The sequence below is a fragment of the Filobasidium floriforme genome, assembly GCF_021052385.1.
Source record: "Filobasidium floriforme strain CBS 6241 chromosome Unknown HD553scaffold_7, whole genome shotgun sequence".
Classification (NCBI taxonomy): Eukaryota; Fungi; Basidiomycota; class Tremellomycetes; order Filobasidiales; family Filobasidiaceae; genus Filobasidium; species Filobasidium floriforme.
Genome location: NW_025763628.1, coordinates 427,527 through 448,643, shown reverse-complemented (window position 1 = coordinate 448,643; position 21,117 = coordinate 427,527). Strand labels below are relative to the sequence as shown.

The 21,117-nt window shown below is 54.0% G+C and overlaps 7 protein-coding genes across 7 annotated transcripts; 2 read left to right on the top strand and 5 right to left on the bottom strand.

Moving 5' to 3' along the window:
* The first annotated feature begins 288 nt into the window (after nucleotides 1–288).
* HD553DRAFT_308736 (uncharacterized protein) lies at nucleotides 289–1,380 on the top strand. Its single transcript, XM_046179585.1, has 3 exons — nucleotides 289–392; nucleotides 462–493; nucleotides 565–1,380. Exon 3 carries the CDS (start codon nucleotides 755–757, stop codon nucleotides 1,319–1,321), a length of 567 nt encoding a protein of 188 aa, XP_046037736.1. The 5' UTR covers nucleotides 289–392; nucleotides 462–493; nucleotides 565–754; the 3' UTR covers nucleotides 1,322–1,380.
* Nucleotides 1,381–1,786: 406 nt separating this feature from the next.
* HD553DRAFT_282782 (putative phosphoadenosine-phosphosulfate synthase bifunctional enzyme) lies at nucleotides 1,787–4,188 on the bottom strand. The gene is made up of 5 exons (XM_046178164.1): nucleotides 3,931–4,188; nucleotides 3,779–3,861; nucleotides 3,549–3,706; nucleotides 2,135–3,466; nucleotides 1,787–2,063 (listed from the first exon to the last, which is right to left on the bottom strand). The coding sequence occupies exons 1-5, from the start codon at nucleotides 4,042–4,044 to the stop codon at nucleotides 2,026–2,028; spliced, it is 1,725 nt and encodes a 574-aa protein (XP_046037735.1). The 5' UTR covers nucleotides 4,045–4,188; the 3' UTR covers nucleotides 1,787–2,025.
* A 1,409-nt stretch (nucleotides 4,189–5,597) lies between these two features.
* On the bottom strand, nucleotides 5,598–7,800 carry HD553DRAFT_340868 (uncharacterized protein; the record flags this gene model as incomplete). The annotated part of the gene is made up of 9 exons (XM_046182589.1): nucleotides 5,598–6,287; nucleotides 6,350–6,429; nucleotides 6,505–6,598; nucleotides 6,672–6,843; nucleotides 6,910–6,950; nucleotides 7,009–7,188; nucleotides 7,272–7,444; nucleotides 7,510–7,649; nucleotides 7,706–7,800. 9 exons carry the CDS (start codon nucleotides 7,798–7,800, stop codon nucleotides 5,598–5,600), a joined length of 1,665 nt encoding a protein of 554 aa, XP_046037734.1.
* A 416-nt stretch (nucleotides 7,801–8,216) lies between these two features.
* HD553DRAFT_282779 (phospholipid methyltransferase-domain-containing protein) lies at nucleotides 8,217–12,683 on the bottom strand. The gene is made up of 14 exons (XM_046178163.1): nucleotides 12,396–12,683; nucleotides 11,897–12,305; nucleotides 11,603–11,831; nucleotides 11,471–11,528; nucleotides 11,196–11,414; nucleotides 10,953–11,133; nucleotides 10,506–10,891; nucleotides 10,347–10,435; nucleotides 10,224–10,284; nucleotides 9,954–10,161; nucleotides 9,676–9,890; nucleotides 9,536–9,611; nucleotides 9,057–9,472; nucleotides 8,217–8,992 (listed from the first exon to the last, which is right to left on the bottom strand). Exons 1-14 carry the CDS (start codon nucleotides 12,571–12,573, stop codon nucleotides 8,544–8,546), a joined length of 3,174 nt encoding a protein of 1,057 aa, XP_046037733.1. The 5' UTR covers nucleotides 12,574–12,683; the 3' UTR covers nucleotides 8,217–8,543.
* On the bottom strand, nucleotides 12,684–14,331 carry HD553DRAFT_308731 (ATP synthase E chain-domain-containing protein). Its single transcript, XM_046179584.1, has 4 exons — nucleotides 14,104–14,331; nucleotides 13,832–13,918; nucleotides 13,442–13,553; nucleotides 12,684–13,048 (listed from the first exon to the last, which is right to left on the bottom strand). Exons 1-4 carry the CDS (start codon nucleotides 14,122–14,124, stop codon nucleotides 12,978–12,980), a joined length of 291 nt encoding a protein of 96 aa, XP_046037732.1. The 5' UTR covers nucleotides 14,125–14,331; the 3' UTR covers nucleotides 12,684–12,977.
* A 282-nt stretch (nucleotides 14,332–14,613) lies between these two features.
* On the top strand, nucleotides 14,614–18,827 carry HD553DRAFT_282776 (uncharacterized protein). The gene is made up of 9 exons (XM_046178162.1): nucleotides 14,614–15,081; nucleotides 15,151–15,226; nucleotides 15,309–15,389; nucleotides 15,458–15,474; nucleotides 15,544–16,599; nucleotides 16,663–16,901; nucleotides 16,960–17,297; nucleotides 17,362–17,520; nucleotides 17,580–18,827. The coding sequence occupies exons 1-9, from the start codon at nucleotides 14,681–14,683 to the stop codon at nucleotides 18,774–18,776; spliced, it is 3,564 nt and encodes a 1,187-aa protein (XP_046037731.1). The 5' UTR covers nucleotides 14,614–14,680; the 3' UTR covers nucleotides 18,777–18,827.
* HD553DRAFT_308727 (putative Pol II transcription elongation factor) lies at nucleotides 18,828–21,116 on the bottom strand. The gene is made up of 9 exons (XM_046179583.1): nucleotides 20,818–21,116; nucleotides 20,679–20,749; nucleotides 20,546–20,609; nucleotides 20,370–20,479; nucleotides 20,110–20,304; nucleotides 19,637–20,038; nucleotides 19,457–19,577; nucleotides 19,174–19,389; nucleotides 18,828–19,105 (listed from the first exon to the last, which is right to left on the bottom strand). The coding sequence occupies exons 1-9, from the start codon at nucleotides 21,064–21,066 to the stop codon at nucleotides 18,878–18,880; spliced, it is 1,656 nt and encodes a 551-aa protein (XP_046037730.1). The 5' UTR covers nucleotides 21,067–21,116; the 3' UTR covers nucleotides 18,828–18,877.
* Nucleotide 21,117: the final 1 nt, after the last annotated feature.

Here is a 21,117-nt window from a genome sequence, read left to right as displayed (position 1 = left end):
TCGTTCGCCATGGGTATTTTTTGTATTCTATATATTTCACATTTTTGTACATCTCGTGTTGTATTCCATCTACTGAGAATTCGTCGTGGTTTTCAAGCGTTTATGGGCAACTTGCAACTTGCTAGAGCGCTAGAGCTCTGAGGCGTCGAGGGGCAGCTACGAAATCTTACGTCATCATCCGAAAACACCCCGGGTACTCGATCGCTCATACTCGGGTACAGTACGTACAGTACCCACCAAGTCACGACCTGCTCTGCCCGTGTTCCGGTGTCTTGACTACACCCAACTCTCTGCACACGATCAGACCACGGTCGCCATTTAGATCTCCAGCAGCACAGGCCACAACACAATGACTCCCGTTCATTTTTTCGACATCACCTCCAAGTTTTCAGGCGAGTCGCCGAATGTGGTTACACCGGTTACTTTATAAGGCTAATACGGGAGATCTTCTTGTGATACAGGGTCTACCAAGTCATGGTCTCCTAACACATAGGTGTTTATTGACAAGATCTCAAAGTGTTTTCGGTGCTCATGACTGAATGCACTGTTATGATACCGAGGTAGCCTGAAAACCAGGATCGCCCTGAACTACCAAGGCTTCCCGTACACTCAATCGTACCTCTCATACCCCGACATTCGTCCCATCCTCGAATCCCTCGGGCACGCCTCCCAGAAGCAGGACCACAGTGACCAGACTCTACCTGCAATCTATCACCCAGAGTCATTGAAGGGCAAGGTCCCTGGCGGGCAGGTCATGATCGAGAGCATGGACATCGCTTTCCACCTAGACCAGCTCCACCCTGACCGAGCTCTGTTCCCCGTCACCTCGTCGTCGACCAAGGATCAGACCATCGAACTCGTACAGACCGTCTCTAAGCTGTACCAAAAGACCTTTGGCACAGGCGCGATGAAGATTGCACTCCCGAAAGTGCCTGGATACCTGGACGACCGTGGCGCCGAGTACTTTATCCGGACCCGAACCGCTGGACATCCCAAGAAAAAGTCGCCTGTCGATTGGCCGAGCGCCGATCCTGAGGAGGATTGGAAAGCCTACGAGACCTCAATCAAACCGATCGTGGACCTTCTCGATCGGGATACTTCCGGGCCATTCTTTATGGGGGAGACGTTCTCCTTTGCCGATGCCATCGCCGTCGCGCACTTGGTCTGGTTTGAACGCGGGGACGAGGCGTATCTGAAGAGGATCTCCGGTTTACATGGAGGTGCTTTGGGCAGGTTGTACGAGAGGGTCAAGAAGGAAGGTTGGATCGACGGCCAAGGCGAGGACAAGGAATGGTCGGTTCCTCAAAAATCCCAATTGTAAAAGGCGCACAACGGGAGTGCCTGTGATAATTAAATATGAAATAGCATGATTCAGCGTTGTGATCATCAAGCGGAGAGCCCCCGTCTTCGATACAGGAGCGTAAAAGCGCCCTACCTGCACTCCGGATCCACATGCATCGGGTCGAAGACGACGGGAATACCGGATCTAAAGACGATCTTGCCATACATCTACCCGGTCAGTCGAACGTGATTCGCTATTACAGTCTCGTCAAAAGCCGAAACAAGGCAAAGTTTAGGAGGTGTGTCAGGACTGGTTTCAGCGTCGAGCCTCTATGTTACACCCTGACGCGAAGTGGCCAGGGGAAAGATTCGATGTCTTGGAGCTCCAAGCTACAGCCCATCAGAGAGGCTCGCATGCATGCAGAGGGTGGCGTGCAGTCCGGGACTCTGACAGCTTAGCTATCAAGCAAGCTGCAGTTCTCCTGTGATCTACAGCTGTTCCAATTCGCGAGCTCAAACGTGTTCGATTCCTTTATACCTAGAATTCGGGCCACAACGTGTTGGGCTGGTCAGTGAGATCACAGACAGTTCTCGGCACTGAAAGTGGGACCATGGCCGACGTCAACAATCAATTATCCTTTATGCCTTCTGAGGACAATCGTTGCCGCCCTGATTTCTATAACGATACAGCAGACTTGTCCTAATCTATGCGGAACGGCAGGCGTTGGAAGCTAAGAGTTCCTTTTAGACCAGGCTCTGGGTCTCCAAGGTGAGGATGATGGCTGGAAAGATGGGGAAGAGAAAGGAATGAGCAGGAAGTTCGCGGATTCGCATGTGTCATTGCTAAACTCACCGTGAACGATCTCAGGAACGGTCATCTGGGTAAGGTCGACGACAAGCTCGGGCTTCGAGGGGGTCTCGTACTCCAAGTCGACACCAGCGAAACCCTTCAATGAACCATCCCTGGCCCGCTTGTACACCCCACGCCTGTCGGTCTTTTCACAGTGCTCGATCGGGGTCGAGACGTGGACCTCGAAGTAGTTGCCAGACCCGGTGCTTGCGACCAAGTCACGGACGGCCTGTCGGGACTTGGCCAAGGGAGCGGTAGGGGCAGCGATGACGGCGGCACCAGCTCGAGAGAGTTCGGCGGCGACGAAACCGATCCTTCGGACGTTGGCGTCCTTGTCCTCGGCCGTGACGTCATCACCGATCGAGCCCAAGTCTTGCCTGACGGCCTCGCCCAACAACAAGCTGACGCTTCGTCCACCCTGTTGTTGCAACACTACGCTCAAGGCCTTGGCGATCGTGTCCTTGCCCGAGTTGTGCAACCCGGTCAACAGGATGACGAACCCTTGCTTGAGACGGGGAGGGTAGGATTCACGAAGCACCTTGACGACGGCCTCGTAACTGAACCAGTCGGGGATGGCGGCACCGGTCCTGAGACGCTTTCGGAGCTCGGTACCGGAAATGTCGGCCGTGGGGGTACCCTTGGGCACCTCGTCTACGGGCTGGTACTCGTCCGATCCGGGAAGGTAGGTCATCATCTGGAAGGGAACCATTTCGATGTGCAACTCGTCCTTGTACTTGGTGACGAGCTCCTGAGCATCGTAGGGTCCGTAAAAGTCCTTGCCTTGCGAGTTCTTGCCAGGACCGGCGTGATCACGACCGACGATAAAGTGGGTGGCGCCAAAGTTCTTTCGGATGATGGCGTGCCAGACGGCTTCCCTGGGTCCAGCCATCCTCATGGCGAGGGGCAAGAGGGCCAAAGTGGCCATTCCGTTGGGGTACTTGGGCATCAAGGCCTGGTAGGCCCTGACTCGGGTGTAGTGGTCGACGTCACCGGGCTTCGTGAGACCGACGACGGGGTGGATCAAGACGTTGGCCTGGTGCTGACGAGCCGCTCGGACGGTCAACTCTCGGTGAGCCCTGTGCATGGGGTTACGGGTCTGGAAAGCGACGACCTTGCGCCACGAGACCTTTTTGAAGTGAGCCCGGAGTTCGGCAGGGGTGAACCTGATGTCGACATAGTCAAAGTGCTGAGGAGGCTGGACGGCCTGGACTTTACCACCGACGTAGAACTCTTTGACGTTCTTCCTTGCGTAGGCGACGGCCGGGTGAGCAGGGTCGTCGGCACCCATGACACGCTCGGCCTCAAGAGCCTTGTCGAATCGGTAGATGTCCTCGACTGCGGCAAAGTCCGGGGAATGGCGAGCGTCAGAACGTGCGTTCACTCGAACATTTGTAAATGCGGAATTTTTTAAACTCACCGGTCAAGATGGCGAGAGCGGCCTCGTCACGAGGATCACGGAGGGCGATCCTGGACCCAGCAGCGAGCTTCAGGCTGTCAATGTCTTCTTGCGAGACATCCAAGGTGATGGGCATGGAGAACAGGTCGCCGGATTTGAGTCGGAGGGTGTCTCGGACGCTAATAATCGAGCACGGTCAGCAAGGCCGCTTCAGGGAAGTGACATGTGTGAAAAAGATCTAGACGACTCACGACTCGTAGTCGGCCTGGTTCATGAACCCCTCGAGAGGAGAGAAACCTCCGTTACAGATGAGCTCCAAATCACATAGTTGCCTCTGAAGGGCCCGAAAGAACCGTTAGCACCAAACTCTCCCTTCCGCTTCTCTATGCGAATGCTTGCCTACCTCGTTGAGGTAGATGTCGGGAAGCGAACGAGACTCTTCGATGAGCGAATCTCGCAAGTGAGCGTCACGAGCGACGAGGTCCTTGAGTTGTCCACCGTGGGGAGCGTTGGCCATTTTGTGTGTAGTGTGGGTGGGAGTCTAAGAAAGATAGGGGTAATGTTTCAATCAACCAAACAAGCTGGTTCAATCGGATTGAATTCGGAAAGAGCTGCAATAGAAAGGTGGTAGGTATTCGATGTATAATAGTCACGATAGCTCGCCTCTCTTGCCGACCTTGCCCTGCCCACTCACTCGCTCGCCTTTCGCAAAAAGTCGAGGGCATTTGGGAATTGTCAACAGCACGCCCCGCCTGCAGCTGGCAATTCCAAAAAGATCCGTATTCGCGTGACATCGGAAGCAAATGGCGCCATCGCCTTCTCCCAGCCCTACCGTATTCGAGATCGTCTTGGTCTTCGTCATCACAGTCGGCCGGATCAAGCCGAAACCCATCAAATCATTCGTGTTTCGCTTGGGTCAAGAACTCGAGGACTTTCTGCGTATCGTCCGACCATCGCCGCGAGCTTGCGAGGATGATTTGCTCAATTAGAAATTGCCTCGGGCCATAAATCTACAGCGCGGCAGCGGTGAAAGATATATGACGAGAAAGCCCCACCCAGACCTGGCACCAGTCGTTTCATACGAATCATGTAACTTGTAGCGAGTCATCTCACATCCAGTTCTTACTCGTCTATCGGCTAGGATGCGCGCCTCTCATTACTCGACATTAGTTGTTCTTGATCGCGCGAGGGCGGGGTTCGACTCCCCGGTAGGAAATATCTTTTTGCCATTTCGGACGGGTGTCCTGACATAGCTGAGAAATCGGTTACGTTCTTGCTACTTTTTACTTGAAAGGTGTCGCGGTCATGACCCCAGCCTTGAACATGTTTGGCTATATGAGTGAAGTATTGCAATTGCTGTATAGTCAAATCATTTGACTTGTAGCCAGTTTATGGTTAGCAGGGTTTTATATCGGTTTTCCCGGAAACACACAAAATCGTCATCAGCTCACCCATACGGCCCTATACACCATCAAGTATATACCATAGATACCTATCACATCCAATGCGCTTCCACGTTCTCCTGTGCATTGTTGAAGGCCGAGAATTTTTGGCTTGAGCAACCCATATCGCTGTCCGACTTCCCGCAGAACCGGTGTCCTCCAACGTCCTAATGTTCGTGGCGCCTGATTAGGTGGCAACGCCCTGATTCTCTGGACAAGCTAACAGAGAACCATCGTTTGAATGGAAAGTTGAACTGGTATCTAACAAGACTACTACAAGCCATTCCGAGGGGTATCATTCTGCCCTCGCCATTTCGCATCCGGAATATCGGCGTGGTGTCTGTAAGGGACCCTCTGCTCTTCTTCGCCACGCCTTCCTGTACCGCAAGCGGAATAACGAGTCTGATTGGTTGAGCGTAGTTCGCAAATCCATTCTGAATTCACAGAAGAAGCGAAATGTGCCGAAACAAGCGGCCTCACGTCCGGCAGACCTCGAAACGCGGTTTCACTGTGGCAGGTAGACGATCATCAAGATGTCATATGAACAGGGATAGGGTTTAACATAGAGCAAGTCAAGGCACAGGGAGTCATGCAGGATGGATGGCACTCCCAGCCCCAGGTAACCGCATTACAATTGCAAGTCGGCGCGAGCCAAGCGCTTCATCTCCCTCCTCCTCTTCTTGCTGGCTTGACATCCTCCCACAGGCGCAGTTTGGATGGCGGCGGCGTTCTGTAGGACCGGCGTCGTCTTGTTTCCGTAACGCCCGCCGCCGCCCCACTTGCCTCCACCTCCTCTGGACCAGGTACGTTGGGGTTGAGCAGCGCTGTCGGTAGCCGGGGCTGGAGCAACATCGGAGGCAGGGGGTTGAGCAGTCTCGGAAGGCGGTACGCCGACCGCAGCGGCGACGGTGGTAGAAGGCAAACCAGCAGGAACCTGAGAGGTGACGGGGACCGCAGCAGTCGGGACAACAGGGGCGGGGTTGGTCGCAGCAGGGTTCGAAGACGAGGCAGGGGGAGCGTCGGCCGGAACGCCTACAACAGGTTGTGCCGTCCCGGTAGGGATCGCCGCAGTAGGGATCACAGGAGCCGCATCGGTAGCGGCGGGAGCGCCGGCGGTAGAAGTCCCTGCCAGAGGTGGTTGAGCCGAAGGTTGGGGAACTACCGGTGCCGAGGCACCTGGTACAGGGATCGAGCCTCCAGGGTTGTTGATGATTTGCCCCTTCTCGACATAGTTGGGGTCGGAAGGCTTTTCCATGGGAGCGGACCAAACAGGGTTGTTACCCGGAAGCTTGGTTAGAGGGGCGGTTTCTCCGATATCCTATTGGTACGCATCTTTAGAGGGAGAACCGTGTACATCAAAGGGTCGAGGCTTATACTCACCTCTTCCAGCTTGCGTGCGGCCAGACATTTCTGGGTTTTAGGCTTGACGTAGGGAGCGAGGATGGGACAGCTGGAGGCGGCTATGACCCCATCAACAGAACAGACGTCAAGGACCACCCTATAAGCGATCATTTTAGAGTGCTAAGGCGACCCACCTCCCTGCATGTTACACTCCATCAACGCTCGAGTCAAGGGCGCGTCATGTGGAGCATTGACATCGCCTCCGTCGAACCCGTTGATAAAGTCTCCCTATGCATGCCCGCTTGCCGTCAGCCTTCAAAACGAACCGATTTGTGTGACAGCAGGTTAGCGATCGACTTACATGGATACTATATCCAGTCTGGTCTCCGTTGGAAAGTGTCAACTTGCCCTCGGTCGTCCAGGGGATATTTGCGACTCCGTACCAGGCTTCGATTCGGGTTGTGGGGATACGTTTGGGGTGTGACGCGGGACAAGGGCCTTCGGAGTACGCCATATGACTCTTGTGATCGGGTCTGCGAGAAAGGATATCACTCAGCTGATATTCTGGAGGTGCGCTTCTGCGCCTGACTTCAACTCACGAATCGGTGTTTACCCCATCCCAACAGTTCGGGAAGTCGGTCTATCGATGGCCATGGTTTCAGATTCGCACGTTTTCTGCCGAAAGAGATCGGGCTCACCTCGAGTCTAATAATATCACAGTTGTACTTCTTGACATCTTCAAAGTTGTACGAGATTACTGGCGCTCCAGCGTCGTGACACTGAGGGCCGCCTTGACAGAAGCACTTGAATCCGGTCGCCCTGTCTTCGAAAACGGCGTTGTCGTGAGGAGTGTTACGCTTGGGATCCCCGGCGATAATCTGCACAATTGAACACGGGGAGTATCAAGCGGTTCAGTACAGGAAGCAGCCGACCGACTCGAAGAGAGCACACTCATGCTTACTCGTAGTCCATTCGGCATGTCGAACAAGGGCTCGTCGTCTCCAGCCTTGTCGGCCTTCCAGTACACGACCAGACCGCCATCAGGGTCGAGACGCTGGAAGGTCCCGGCTGCGCTCTGGTAGTAAAGGGTCGGTTGCCAGTAGAGGGACTTGTCGTCTTCGACCTCGGCAGTGGCTATTGGAGCGACATGGCGATATGAGGAGGTGGAGGTGGCTCGCGATGGTGGTTCTGTGACTCACTGCATTCGGACGCTCGGAGTTCCTCGTAAGTGACAGTCTCCATCAACGCCGATGACCCTGCAATTCGATGGACATGGCTGGCAGGTTTCCCTTCGGTACGAATGGGGTCCAACCTGGTGTCGAGTAGCTTGGGATGACCGCTGTGGGTGTTCGCCAGGTCAGAGGAGATCAAGCAAATGCCGAGAGTTATACGTACGAGATGAAGTGCACAGAAGCCTGAGCGATCTCGCATGTAGCTAACAACCACACAGTGGCAGCAAGGGCACGCGATGAAAGGGCAGTTCGAGCCATGGCCGTGTTTGTTTGAGGGTGATTAACGAGTGTGGGATTGAAGTCGGCTAGGTTCTCGATTAGAAACTGATCAGTGATACGGGATCCAGTCCACGTAACCGTCGAAAAGGATAAAGGTAGGAATCAACTTTGCCGGCAAGAAATCGGGTCCTGTCGTGAAAAGTGGTGTCGTGATCCGGCTCTCGCATATATAGGCAATAGGGCTCAGCCTGTACTGATCAAACGCATGGGGTATTTTGAGCCATTTATCCAATGAAACCGATACCTTATCGCTCTCGCTCGCCGTATCGTCTTGCAACAGATTGGACGTATCCTTTGTTGTTGATCGCGATACACACGGGGGAAGGAGGGGGAGGACGAAACATGAAACCGGAGACGGGCAATCAAGGGGCTGAGACGCGCGAGAAAGGGGGAGCTCGGCATCGGTTCGAAACAATTCTCTAACCCCGCGGGTTTCGGATCACTTCCGCCATCCTTCCTTCCTGTGGAAAGGGGGGTGGTTCGGCACACTCTCGCCAATCAAATTCTATATATCCCATGGAAACACGCAATTAAATATAGAACTCGGATCAAGGGAACCGACGGATACACGCTTCGCGAGCTCGCCGAAAGGACCCCTTCGTGAACCTGATGACGGTTGAAACATTCAACAGGGTCACTTGATCGAAGGGCAATTGTCAAAGATACCACACTGGCTAGGGTGCATGGGTCATGTTGAAACCCATCTCGCACGGCGTGAGCGTTCACCCACTCGCCGTGTTCGTACCGACCTCGTCTACGAGCAGGCGTCTCGAATCGCGGACCCTCTTGGCGATGGCCGACGCGTTCGTATTGGCCAGTATCATGTCCATCGAGAGCTCCACATCAAAGGCCTGTTTGATGATCGACGTGATCCTCTTGACTTGATGTTCGTCCATGATGGCAAAGTCGTCGATCTCGTCCCCGATGGCGGGCGATGCAAGCGGGACGCGATCAGAGACGTCGGGAGTCGTCTGTGAAAGCCCCGTGCCGAGATTGTTCGAGATGTCCGTTGGGGTCAATTCCTCAAAGGGGATCCCTGAAGCGAGACGAGGAGCCAGCTTGGTAGCCGACTGAGGCATCAACTTGGGGTCCAAATCGACCGATAGGGCGACGATCGTGACGACAGCTTGCCGAGTCTGTGCAAAGGACTCGGATCGCTCGCGACGGGGGACTGTCGATAGATTCAGGGTTAACAGACTCTCGAAAGGCGTCGACCCCTTGTGATCAGCACTCACCAAAGATCTCGAGCGGGGCAATCTTGTCGAGGACAGAATGCTTGCCGTCATGGTGCAACCTGAGCTCGTACATGCCGGGCTGCCAAGGAAGCTTTTCCTTGTCAAAGATGACGGTGCCGGCGTCAGACGTACCCCTGACAGGAGTTTCGACAGGCGTATTACCGTCCCACTCCTCGTCGTAGAGAGGGACCCACTTGCCAACGGAAGAGATCTTGGTAATCTCCTCTGATTGACACGACCCGAGACGGTAGATTCCGATCCAGTCCTTGCGGGAATGACCGGGAGGCGCGTTCCAGGAGATGCGTATGGGTTGTCCGACGTGGAATCGAATGGGCTTGTCGGCGCGGGCAGCCGAGGTCGGGACCGTGATATGGTAGCGAGACCGGTCGATCGAGCCAATGTCATTGGCCGTACGACTGATAAGAGTGGCGATCGATCAGCATACGGATTTCTGTCCGATCATGTATATCGTCGCTCACGTAATGATCATCTTCTCCCTCGACTGTTGGATGAGCTGCTTGGTATCATGTACCACCTCGTTCAGTCGAGGTCGAGCTGCGACGAGGTTCGGTAGTGAGCTTCATGGCGACTTGACCAGGCACGATGGGGCTACACTCACCAGACTGCAAGAAATCTTCCATCGCTTCGGAGACTCTCTCCTCGACCCGGACCATGGTCTCCTTGACTTCGCTGATAGCTCGCTTGAGCTCAGGTGCATGACGGCCTGCCCTGCTTTCAAGCTTCCTGGCGTGCTTGCCAGCAACGGTCTTAAGGGTCTTGGTCAGACCTCCGTCCTTTCTCAGACGTTCACCGTAGAGTTTCTGCATGTGGGGCCTAAACAAGAGAAATCGATATAAGTGCTTGAGCCAATCGTCGCATATATCACTTCGCACGCACTTTTCGACGAAAGAGAGGAACCACCAATGACTCAAGTGAGAGACAACAGCTAGGAGAGCAACGAGCTTGCTTCCGCTGATCAGGCTCAAGCCAAGGAAGGCAGCACCACCCATGCTTCGTTCCGGGTTGTTCAAGAATCGGTAAATTCCGGTATAAGCGAGCTTCGAAGGGATCCTGTCGACCAGGAAGAAGTCCGAGTAGAGCCAACCTGACAAAGCCGCCGATCAGCCTGCAAGCAACGTGCTCGTCCTAGTTCCGTAGAATACTCACCAAAAGCTCCCAACACCTCGAAACTGGAGTAGGCCGACCAAATATGCAAAGCGATAAGGAGCTACAGGATCGCACATGCGTTCAGTCATAGCACGGGGATAGATGCTACTAAGGCTGACTCACGCTGCCGAGGACGTGACGCAACAGTTGTCCACTGACTGTCCAGTCATTCGGAATGCTGTAGATCTTCCAAGCCAGGCATGTAAAGGAGACTAGTGGATGAGGCGATAACGTCAGAAGCTGCTGTTGTTTTGCAGGGGGTGCTTTTTCAGGCAGACTAACCATAAGTCATCACCAAGCTAGTATTGTAGAGTACCTTCCAGTTGTCGAACGCGTCTCTGGTCGCGGCGGGAATATCATCCGAAGCATCTTCTCCGGCTTCATCCCCAGAGGCGAGATCGGTACTATTCGACTTTGACTGCTTGGAGGAGCTGGAACGCTGTACCGCAGGGTAGTGGTAGTGCTTGAGGAAATGCCTGACCAACCACCTCTCTTCGGACTGAACCTTCAAAAGGAAACCTAACCCGAAAGAGTGGAACATGCGCCAAGCGAGGGCATGTAAAAAGTAGAATGCCAAGCTCAGGCGGGGTCGAGTGATGACGACCGGGCTGAACATTGCCGGCAAAACAGCGTAGCCCACGAGCAAGGTGAAGGTGAAATCCGTGGCTCTGTTTGAAGAGAACACTATCAGCACCGTGTTCCCGCGCAGTATCAGAAAGTGCAACTCGCCGGAAGAGGTCAATGTTGGAAAAGATGATGGCCGGTCGCTGGAGGTATTGCAGCGAAAGTTCTCGCATGGTAAGCCGCGTGGGCTCGACCGACTGGCTCTGAGATCGAGCAATTTGTGGGATAGTCTCTTGAACAGGAGTGTCAAGATCTGGGTTTCGATCCCACTCATTGTCGGTTTCGCCTGTATATCGATCATTAGCATGCTAGCGAGATCATGCATGTGCTTAAGCTTCGACAGCTTACCGTCAGTAACGCTGGGAGTTCGATCTTGTGAGTGACCACCGATCGCAGACTCTGCGTGGCCAGAAACCTCATCCGACTTCGAGGTCGGCATACCCGCCAGAGGCTTCTTGCCACCTCCATAGATTCGCTCGATATGAGGATTTTCGAACCAGAGCAAGAAGGCGAATTGAGCAGCGTGGGCGATGAGGGAGACGAAGAAGACGGTGTACGATCCCGTGACTGATACAAGAGACGTCAGTGTGGTGACTGGCACGTATAGCTTCGAAAAAACTCACCGATCGAGAGACCGTAATAGCCCGCATAACCGACCGAGTACATTGGATGCGGCGCGATCTGCAAATATCGTCCACGGACGTTCAGTCTCCGGATCCTCCTTAGCCGCCTGTTTGACCTCTGAAACGACTTACCTCGTAAACTCCGTCAAACACCAATTCCTCCTGCTGGACGATCAACCAGAAAGCATCACCCCAGTACCAAGCGTAGTCTTTGACGACCCGATGAGCGTCGATCTTGACCCAGAGGTTAAAGGCGATCAAGGTCCAACCGAAGACCCAGCGGAAGAGATGGGTAAAGATGGACTGGTTGGCAGGGAGGTGAAGGTAGGCGAGGGCGAAGAAGCAGTAGGAGAGGAAGTCGCTGGCGAGTATATGCATATGGCGTTAGCTTTACGCAAGATACGTGACTGGCTTGCGACGACTCACTTGAGGAGGATGATGTCGACAAGCTGACGAAAGATCAACCACGAGTTGAACTCTTCCGGAACGTCATTCCACCTGTACCCCTCGTTACCCAGCTTGGCCTCCAACTCCTTGCGCCACCAACCCGCCCAGCCCTGATCGTCCTTGGCCAGCCATCCGAATTTGTAGAGTTTCTTGACGATCCACTTCTTCTCGCTCTGTCTTCTCAAGACCCAACCGAGCCCGCCGTCGTAAGCCGCTCGCCAAAAGGCAAAGTAGAGCAGGAAGAAAGGTCCAGAGACGTAACGCGGGAGGTACCAGAAGATGACGAATTGTAGGCCGAGGGTGAGGAGCGTGAGCTGAGTCAATTGCGAGGTGAACAGGGTGTGAGACAAGGTGTGGACGAAAGAGTGGGTCGTGGGGACTTTGAAGACTGTTATCGTGTGACACGGACGTCAAGTCGAGTTCAGTCAAGTCTCGTTTCCTTATCAGGCGCCCGGATGGGCAGTCATCGACGACGTACTATCTCCCTTGGGAGTCCTTCCATACATCACTCCAGCATTTTCAGTCGAGACGGAAGTTCTACCCTCGCTGATGTCTTTTGCATGTGGCTGCTTTTGTTCCGAAGAAGCGTCGGCGGTGGTCCGTCCGGGGGTTTCATTCCCGGACGAACCCCTGTAACGAAGCTCGTTGGCTTCCATCTAATCCGAAAGACCTAGTCCTTGGAATCTAGCAAGAGCCGAAAGTAACGTCGGTTGCTATCTGACTGTTGTTGATGGCAGGATACGAGCATACAACACGCTATCAACCAGTGCTGCAGTCCATCTTTTTAGGTTCGGTGATGGTCTACCTACCCGCCGCTTAGAGAGCTGACACGTATTCATATCGACCGGGCGAAAAGCACGCGAGCGAGGGATCGAGGGATAACAAAATCATCCGATGAGAATCCGAAACGTTCCAAAAGCAGGCCAACAACGAAACCGCACTGCACCACGTCCTTGAGGTCCCACTCTCGAAATCGCACATGATGATATTCTATCTCGCTTTACACATCCCTTCCCATACTCATCCTCTGCCCCCCTCTCTCCACTTGTCGATCGACTTTTTAGGAAGACTCGGCCCACGAGTTGACGAGCTTTTCGAGGTCGAATTTTGGGTCTTCAGGGTCCGTTACGACTGGTAGCGAGAACACAGGAGTTGAAGTTCGTCGGGAGGAAGCGAAGGTTAGCAAATCCGTCTTTGTATCGGGTATGTCTTTCAAGGAAGATGGGGCAGGGGCGATCTATCGGGGCTTTTCGGCTCGGGCCTTTCCTCCAAGATGACCCAGCAGGACATGGCTTCCCCGCTTATCACATCACTGGCAGATCGAGCCAGGCATGCAGGGTACGTCGCTGTATTGCGAAGTAGCGGTTGCCCTGCTACAGGGAACACCGCTTTTCGCACACCTCTGCTGGCGAGTCTGCGCCTAGACCGGACCCAGCTCGATCCCATCCTCCCCCAGCGTCTCCGGAGCGATCACCCCTGTCCTCCGCCTCCCACCTCTCATCGAAACATGACACGGCGACTCACGTCCGGTTCCCTTTTTGGCGCTCACACCAGCCGCCTCGTCGGCCTTCTTCTTGGCATAAGCAGTTCGGGCCTGCTCGATCAGGTGTTGACGGTGAGCCTGGGCGTCTCCGGCCTGGAGTTAGAAAAACGAACGTATAGAGTTAGCTTCATGGTTTCCTTTCAACTCGCTGCACTGAATGGGGATTTGTTGCAAGACGGTCGCGCTCTGTCTATAGACAGGGCGAGGTAGCTTGACGACCGTGGTCTACGTAGCCTGTCCCCGTCGACAAGTCTCCCGGGATCCTGCACTCAACCCTAGTCTCCCCCTCCCGACTACCATCTTCTCCTCTCTCATGCCTGTTCCCTCTCTGATAGTCATCGTGGCGGAAGATGTCGAGACGCCCAGCTCACCTTCTTCTCATCGTATCGGGCCTGGAGGGTCGACTGGTGGAAGATACCGTAGGTGATACCGAACACCAGGGCGGTATAACGAGCGACCTGTCGATCCGAGATTCCGAGAGATGCCGTTCGAGATTGGTTGATATAGCAGCGTAGAGAGCACGATATGAACGAGGGAGAAAGAGTCAGCACCATGTACCATGAATTACGACCGCACAAGACCGAAAAGAACAACGAGCTCGAAAGAAGGCTATTGCCGGTTCGATGGGTCAGCGTAAACTCACGTTGACAGTCTGGGAGGCCATGATGGAATGAAAGCTGCAGTTCAAGAGAATATTGGGGTATCCAGAGTGCGGTTATCCAGAGGGGTTTCCGAAGACATGGGTAGAGGGTTTGAGCAGACGAGTTTCGGGAATCAGCGGGTTGCTCGCACGGACGAGTACTCTGAATCGTGCGCGGGTCGAGAGATCCTTCCGGCAGACCACTCACAACGAGGAGATGGGTTGAGGGACGTCAATAAGAGAGAGTGACTTAGAGGATGACTATGGGTAGGAGGATGTTCGACGACGATGCTTGAATTGTTGCTACATCGTCCCCGGGTGGCCTCCTCGCTCTGGAAAGGAGAGATATGAGCCAAAGATGTGGGAGAGTGCCATCGCTCTCTCTTGCGCGCACCGCGGATGCTTCGTACGAGATCTCTCTCAGCTCTCATCGATCCTTCGGCGATCGACATCCCAATTCGTCATATGCATCTCCATTCCGTCCTGTACGTCCTGTACAACGTACAAACATGATGCCATCAGAACAGCCTGCCCCCCCCTCTCAGCCAGTACATCGCCAACGACATCTCCGTGCCAACAGATGGGTTCCCAGGCAGACTCTTCGGCAGAGTTCTGTTCGCCCAGCTTTGACAGGGCGCTGGCCGAACTAGCGATGCCCGAGCTGGACGAACACGCACCGCCTCCTCTCTGTGACGGCCACGCATCGTCTATCCGGTCTTTACCCAATGACGAGCCTACACCTTCACCAAATTGGCCCGACGAAGACGAGATGGCGGCGTTTGACGAGTTCGAGGCCGAGCAGAGCAGGAAACGGAAACGGGAAGAGGAGGGACCAGAGGGGGTCGACGAGCCGCGAGTCGGCGCAACGTCTTCGACCAAGGATATCAGCCAGGTCGATCCCATGTACGAAGACCACCCGGCTTATGTAGCGAGCAAATTTGGAGGTATAGGTGCGTATTTGAGGCACAAGAGGGAGAAGCTGTAAGCGCCTGTATCCCTTTCTCCTCTCATAATCAGGTTCGGTTCACCTCGAGCTGACTTGACCTACAGGCAGATTCAGAACGCCGCGATCGCCCAGAGCCAGGGACAAGGCAAGCCTCAGATCTTCAAAGGCTTAGAGATCTATGTATGCCCTCACTCCCCCCCTCTTCTCCTCCGCATGAGGTTGATGCGTATGCTGACTATGCTCTTGCTCTGACTTTCACCAGATCAACGGATACACGGTACCGCCTCTAGACAAGTTGAGGACCATGATCATGCAACACGGCGGGACCTACATCCCTTACCTGGCAAGTTTCCGATCTCTAGATGATGAGATGTCAAGCTAATCGATACTCTTTTTTCCTCAAATATTCAGGACCGCAAGGGCATGATGTAGGTGGATAGTCCCTTCTCACTCTAGGAACCAGCTCACCCTAGATTCTGATTCCCGCTACCACACAGTACCCATATCCTCGCAACCAATCTCACCCCAGTCAAGTTCAAAGAGTTTGCCACTTACAAGGTCGCCACCCCGACCTGGATCGTCGATAGCGTACAAGCTGGCAAACTGCTAGATTGGAAGAAATACAAGTTGATGCAGAACGGAGGGTCAGCGGAGAGGCAGGGGTTGAGTCAATTCTTGGCACCTCGGGAAACGCCACATGGGAAAAAGGATAAGGGGAAAGGAAGGGAAATTGTCGACGTGTCCGACATGGACGTCGATGAGGAGGGCGTTCTGGGAGGAGTGGCGGAATCGCCTGCACTGCCCCAGCCTGTGATGGAAGAGGGTCATGATCTCAGGCCGACAGGAATACCATTAGCTGGACCTGTCATGGAGCTCGAGGTTCCTGATCAGGACCAGACCGATATTCGAAAAGCAAGGGAGATCTTTGCTCCTACAAAAGGTCAAGCCCCGCCCTTGTCGACCGACCCGATCACCTTTGAAGGAGCCGCCTGGATGGGCTATGCCAAGAACGCCGAGAACAAGGAGGCTAAGCGTCTTATGCAAAACCAAGAGTGGCGAGAACAGAACACGGCCGTCTCGGACAAGTTTCTCGAGGGTTATTACAAGAATTCTCGGTTGCATCATCTTTCGACCTGGAAATCCGAGTTGAAGACGTTGGTCGCAGAAGCTCAGAAACGGGCAGAGCAGAGTAGCTCTATGAAGCAGCTCGCGCCGCGGGCGAGTCAGCGGCAGGCGTACAGCCTAGCTCACGCTGTTTTACCTCGGATACCAGGACGCGTGGACGCAACCAAGGCGACAACAAGCGCAACCTCGACTAGCAAACGAGTGATTATGCACGTCGATTTCGACGCTTTCTTCGTCTCGTGCGGTCTAGCAACCAGGCCCGAACTGAGGGGAAAAGCGGTCGTTGTCTGCCATGCTCAAGGCAATCAAGGGGCATCGAGTACTTCGGAAATTGCTTCTTGTTCGTACGAAGCGCGTGCTCATGGAGTTAAGAACGGCATGTCTTTGGGACAAGCGAGAGGGCTTTGCGCGGATATCAGGACGATCCCGTGAGTTACGCAAGGGATGCGCTTTTCTGCTATGAACGCTTCTGACGCGATTTCGGCTTGAAGATATGAATTCGACGTATACCGGGAGAAATCGTTGCTGTTCTACACCATCTTGATGTCATACGCAGACGAAGTCCAGGCCGTCAGCATCGACGAGGCGCTGATCGACGTCACTCAGAGGGTGGCCGAGCTGGAGCAGGCCCCTCCCGAGCTCAACGAGCGATCAGATGTTGCGCAAGACTTTGCAAAGCTGCTCGCCGAAGACATCAGGGCGGATATGAGAGAGGCGACCGACTGTGAAGGTGAGAATCAGGTGTATTCTCGTCAATGCCTGTATGCTGACACTTTGAATTCGAACAGTCAGCATCGGCGTAGCCGGCAACATCCTGCTGGCGAGGCTCGCGACTCGGCATGCAAAACCGGCGGGATCTTATCACCTCACACCCGACGAGGTCGAAAGCTTCATGGCGCCTCTGGACGTAGGCGAACTTCACAATTTCGGCTACGCAACCAAGAAGAAAATTGAGTCGACCTTTGGAACCACCTTGTGCGGCGAATTGACCAAGAAGACGAAAGGGGCCCTGCAAGGTTGTCTGGGCGAGAAGAACGGCCAGACACTGTTCAATTTTGTCCGTGGCATCGACCTTCGTCCGTTGACCCCGCATCAAGAGAGGCGGTCCGTCTCGGCCGAAGTCAACGTGAGTCGATCAACAGTTGTTTATTAGTCGACTCGTAGTCTGATGTGCGGTGATCACGAGACAGTACGGGATACGATTTGTGAACGACGAAGAGGTCATCAAGTTCCTTACAGACCTATCGCAGGAAGTTGCTCGTCGTTTACGAGGCATTGATCGTTTGGGTCGACAAGCGACACTCAAAATTATGGTACGAAACCCCGATGCGCCGCAGGAAGCCCCAAAGGTAAGCGAGGAGGGGTTTGTCCTTTCAAAGCAATGCTCCTAATCTCTTCCTGCTCCTAGTTCATGGGTCATGGCGTCTGCGATGTTCACAACAAATCACTACCCATCAGTGCTTCCACTGGAGCAGCTACAGACGATGGCAATCGCATCGCATCGGCAATCGTCAAGATATACGAATCACAAAAGTTCGACGCGAAAGAGTTGAGAGGAATAGGTATCCAGGTGCAAAAGCTAGAATCCCGCAACAACGTGGAAGAAAGGGCTCCCGGCCAGGGTGTCCTCGCCTTTGCAGCCAAGCCCAACCCGATCAAAATGGCTCCGGAGCCTGTAGATCTCACAATGGATAGTAGTCCGGTCATAGCAGGGCCTGCAACTCGCTTAAGAGCACAGGTCAAGCCGAAGCCGGAGCCGATCCCTAAACCCCTCGTGCGCAAAACCAAGGCCACCTTCAAGGCGGTGGAAATACTGCCATCGGACATAGATCTTGGGGTATGGGCTAGTATGGACACAGCAATGCAAGACGAATATCGAGGTGGATGGCGAATGGCAGGGATCAAGATTCCAGGTGCCTTCGAGCGTTCGAGGCAACCACAGGCATCGGTATCACCATCGAAGGCACGGCACGCTCACGAGGGCCGTTCGCGCGAGCCCAGCTTGAATCCTTTGATAACCAGCAAGACGGACGTGAATAAGATCTTGACGGCCTTGAATTTGGTGGAGGGGGATCTGGCGGCGATCGGCATCAGCCTAGAAGCATTCGTGGCTTTGGATTCCGAAACGCGAAATGACCTCGCACGTGATATCAGCCGCAAGAAGAGCCTATTCCGTCGAGGATCTGAGACACCTACAAGATCACCTCATAAAGTCGTCCCTCACAGAGATATCGCAGTCTCTTCACCCAGAAGACCGACTATACGCATGGGATCATCGGAACCGCAGCAAGATATCGACTCGGTGCTTGATGGCCTCACCGCATGGATGGACGTGGCCGCCGAGCGAGAGCCGAATCCTCGAGAAGTCAAGGTCCTTCGCAAGTATATCAGACGATGTTTGGACCCTGCGAGTTCAAGTCTCGGAGGGCTTCAAGACGCAGATAGAGTATTGACATGGTGGGAAAGACTTTGCAAGCAGAAATGGTCGGCAGGACAGGACGAAATCGCAAACAAATGGTTGGCCTGCCTAGCAGACGCGAGGCGGGAGATGAATGAAACCCTGGGAACCAGGTTTGCGGTGAATCTTGGTCGTAAGCGATTGTGATCTCGTCTCGCGTGTCACATAATGATACAATCACATTATGACATGATCATACAACCGGCCCGAGGCGATCTCTCTATTCGATACATGGATTACGACCCCAATCACTCGTCATAGTCGAGCATCTTGGTCATATAAACCCCCTCGAGTTCATAACCAAGACGCCTATAATAGTCCCGCGTGCCCACACCCGAAATCACCGCGATCTTGCCACTGCCGTGTTCTTCTCGAGCGATACGTTCGGCCTCTTCCATCAAGAGGGTCCCAATACCCTGATGCTGGAACACCTTGGGATCTCGACTGTGCACCTGCACTGCAGTTCCGTAGACGTGCTACAAAGAGCAAGAGAAGCGGTGGTCAGCGCGCGGTGTTGCCGGTCTACTCAGCCAAGTATACTCACCAGTTCCCGAACAATGCTGCATCCTCCGTCGATACCGGTCAGCTCCTTACGGAACGTCCCCTCTTCCGAACACTTTCGCAATCGAAGCAAGCCCACGAGAATGTCTTGCTCAGGATCCTCGTAAGAGAGGAAGGTCTCCCAGCCCCCGTTGGCACTGTAGTCCCTTCGCAGGAGCTCTAGCGACTGTGGCCGTACTCGCTGATGAATCTCGGACATCTATGTCATGGACAATTTCAGCATCTGCCTGCCGCGGACAGTAGTGAGGCAATCGTTCATCACATACCCCAACTTCTCGATATCGCACATCACGACAGTCTGCTCCAAAGTCCTTCATCCTATCAAGAGCCAGTTGCCGCAAGTTTCCGTTCTCGACTCCGGAGGAGACCAGGGGCATCGGGATATCTCTGTAACATTGCAAAATCAGCACCATAAACGGGCTAGTTGTAAAAACAAGCTTTCTCACCTCTGTACTCGGTAGACCCGCGTCCAAGGGGGAACCAGAGCGAGAATTCGAGCCACAATGTCGACCAAAGCGTTGGGCGTATAGTTCTTGTACTTGCCCGTCCTCCAGAGCTCGTACAACCCGGTCCCACGGATGACCAAGGTCGGGTACAGCTTCAGACCATCGCTTCGAAACGCCGGGTTCTCGAAGAATTCTTGAAACTGCCAGATATCTCGCTCAATTCCGCAATTGGGAAGGTCGGGCATCATATGGGCGACAATCTTGTATCCAGCGTCCTTGGAAAGGTGGAAGGATTCAGAGACGGCGCGGACGGTGTGGCCTCGATTCGTGTCCCTGGCGACGTCTTCGTAGACGGATTGTACACCGACTTCGAGACGAGTGCACCCATAACGGAGCATTTGACTAGAAACCCCCAACAATAAAATACCATGAGCCTGGCTTGAAAACGTTGCAAAATAGAATGGCGCACTCGCCTTAGATGCGGCTTCAGGCAATAATCCGGCCGTGTCTCGATCGTGATCCCCACACATTTAGTCTTGCTCTGCTCCGAATATCGTACTGCTTCATCGATATCCAGACCAGTATATCCCGACAAGGCGTTATGTAGACCCGCTACGAATTTCTGACGGTAGTCTTCAGGCATGGACATGAACGTTCCACCCATGATACTGGAAAGGAAGCGCTCGGGATGAGCTGGATGTGATAGAAAGAAGGGGAGCAGCCGGAAACTCACATGTATTCGACCTTGTCGACGCTGTGACCTAACCCTTTGAGCTGGTCAATCCTGCCTCGAGCCTGCTCGTAAGGGTCGTACCGAGCTCGAATGGCTCGCATGGATGTCGGCTGATGGATGTGAAGGCGGTGAGCTGGAGGAAATTGGCCTTTTGGAGATAGATGAGGCAGACTGACCTCGTATCCCGTATAACTCTGCGTACTGTACTCAAAGTCAGAGTCCGGACCTCCTGGACAATAGCTGAAGCGTGCCTTCAACAACGACTTCAGCAAATCATACGAATGAGATCGGTATCTGTAAAGAGCTCACACGCAGATGTTTCCTGTCATGGCGACATGAGGACATCGGTGAGGCTTGCACATGACGGCGACGGCGGCGATCTAGATTGTGCAGGTAAAGAGCAGCTCAGCAACGCCTAGGGTTCGCCTCGTTCGCGCAGAATGCTTACACCACTAGCCGTCCTGACAGGCTTAGCCCTCAGGGCTCCTTTGAGACGATCCTGCCATTCTACAGGTACCGCGCTGAGGATATCTACCAGTCGGGGGACCCCCTTGACTTTGTACTTTTTCCCATACTTGAGACGGAGTTGATTGAGGTTGATCTCCTCTTCCGCTTGAACGCCTGTGATGAGGTCCCTGACGATCGAGGTGCACGCCAAGAGATAGGCCTCGGCCTGAGAGGGAGCTGCTACGACCATTCTTTCCTCTTTATATCTGATCGACGAGACGATGCTAGGTCTGATTTGAAT

Coding starts and splice junctions, on each gene's coding strand:
- HD553DRAFT_308736 (XM_046179585.1), top strand. CDS start 755: ATGATCGAGAGCATGGACATCGCTTTCCACCTAGACCAGCTCCACCCT.
- HD553DRAFT_282782 (XM_046178164.1), bottom strand. CDS start 4,044: ATGGCCAACGCTCCCCACGGTGGACAACTCAAGGACCTCGTCGCTCGT. Junction 3,862..3,930: donor CCGACATCTACCTCAACGAG/GTAGGCAAGCAT, acceptor CGGGCCCTTCAG/AGGCAACTATGTGATTTGGA. Junction 3,467..3,548: donor CGCTCTCGCCATCTTGACCG/GTGAGTTTAAAA, acceptor ACTTTGCCGCAG/TCGAGGACATCTACCGATTC.
- HD553DRAFT_282779 (XM_046178163.1), bottom strand. CDS start 12,573: ATGGAAGCCAACGAGCTTCGTTACAGGGGTTCGTCCGGGAATGAAACC. Junction 11,832..11,896: donor GTCGACATCATCCTCCTCAA/GTGAGTCGTCGC, acceptor TATACTCGCCAG/CGACTTCCTCTCCTACTGCT. Junction 10,436..10,505: donor TAGCTTGGTGATGACTTATG/GTTAGTCTGCCT, acceptor CTCATCCACTAG/TCTCCTTTACATGCCTGGCT.
- HD553DRAFT_308731 (XM_046179584.1), bottom strand. CDS start 14,124: ATGGCCTCCCAGACTGTCAAC. Junction 13,919..14,103: donor TGGCCTCCCAGACTGTCAAC/GTGAGTTTACGC, acceptor TCGGATCGACAG/GTCGCTCGTTATACCGCCCT. Junction 13,049..13,441: donor CGCCAAAAAGGGAACCGGAC/GTGAGTCGCCGT, acceptor TCTCGCTACCAG/TCGTAACGGACCCTGAAGAC.
- HD553DRAFT_282776 (XM_046178162.1), top strand. CDS start 14,681: ATGGGTTCCCAGGCAGACTCTTCGGCAGAGTTCTGTTCGCCCAGCTTT. Junction 15,082..15,150: donor AGGCACAAGAGGGAGAAGCT/GTAAGCGCCTGT, acceptor CTTGACCTACAG/GCAGATTCAGAACGCCGCGA. Junction 17,298..17,361: donor CCGTCTCGGCCGAAGTCAAC/GTGAGTCGATCA, acceptor ATCACGAGACAG/TACGGGATACGATTTGTGAA.
- HD553DRAFT_308727 (XM_046179583.1), bottom strand. CDS start 21,066: ATGGTCGTAGCAGCTCCCTCTCAGGCCGAGGCCTATCTCTTGGCGTGC. Junction 19,578..19,636: donor CGGGTCTACCGAGTACAGAG/GTGAGAAAGCTT, acceptor GCAATGTTACAG/AGATATCCCGATGCCCCTGG. Junction 19,106..19,173: donor GCAGCATTGTTCGGGAACTG/GTGAGTATACTT, acceptor TGCTCTTTGTAG/CACGTCTACGGAACTGCAGT.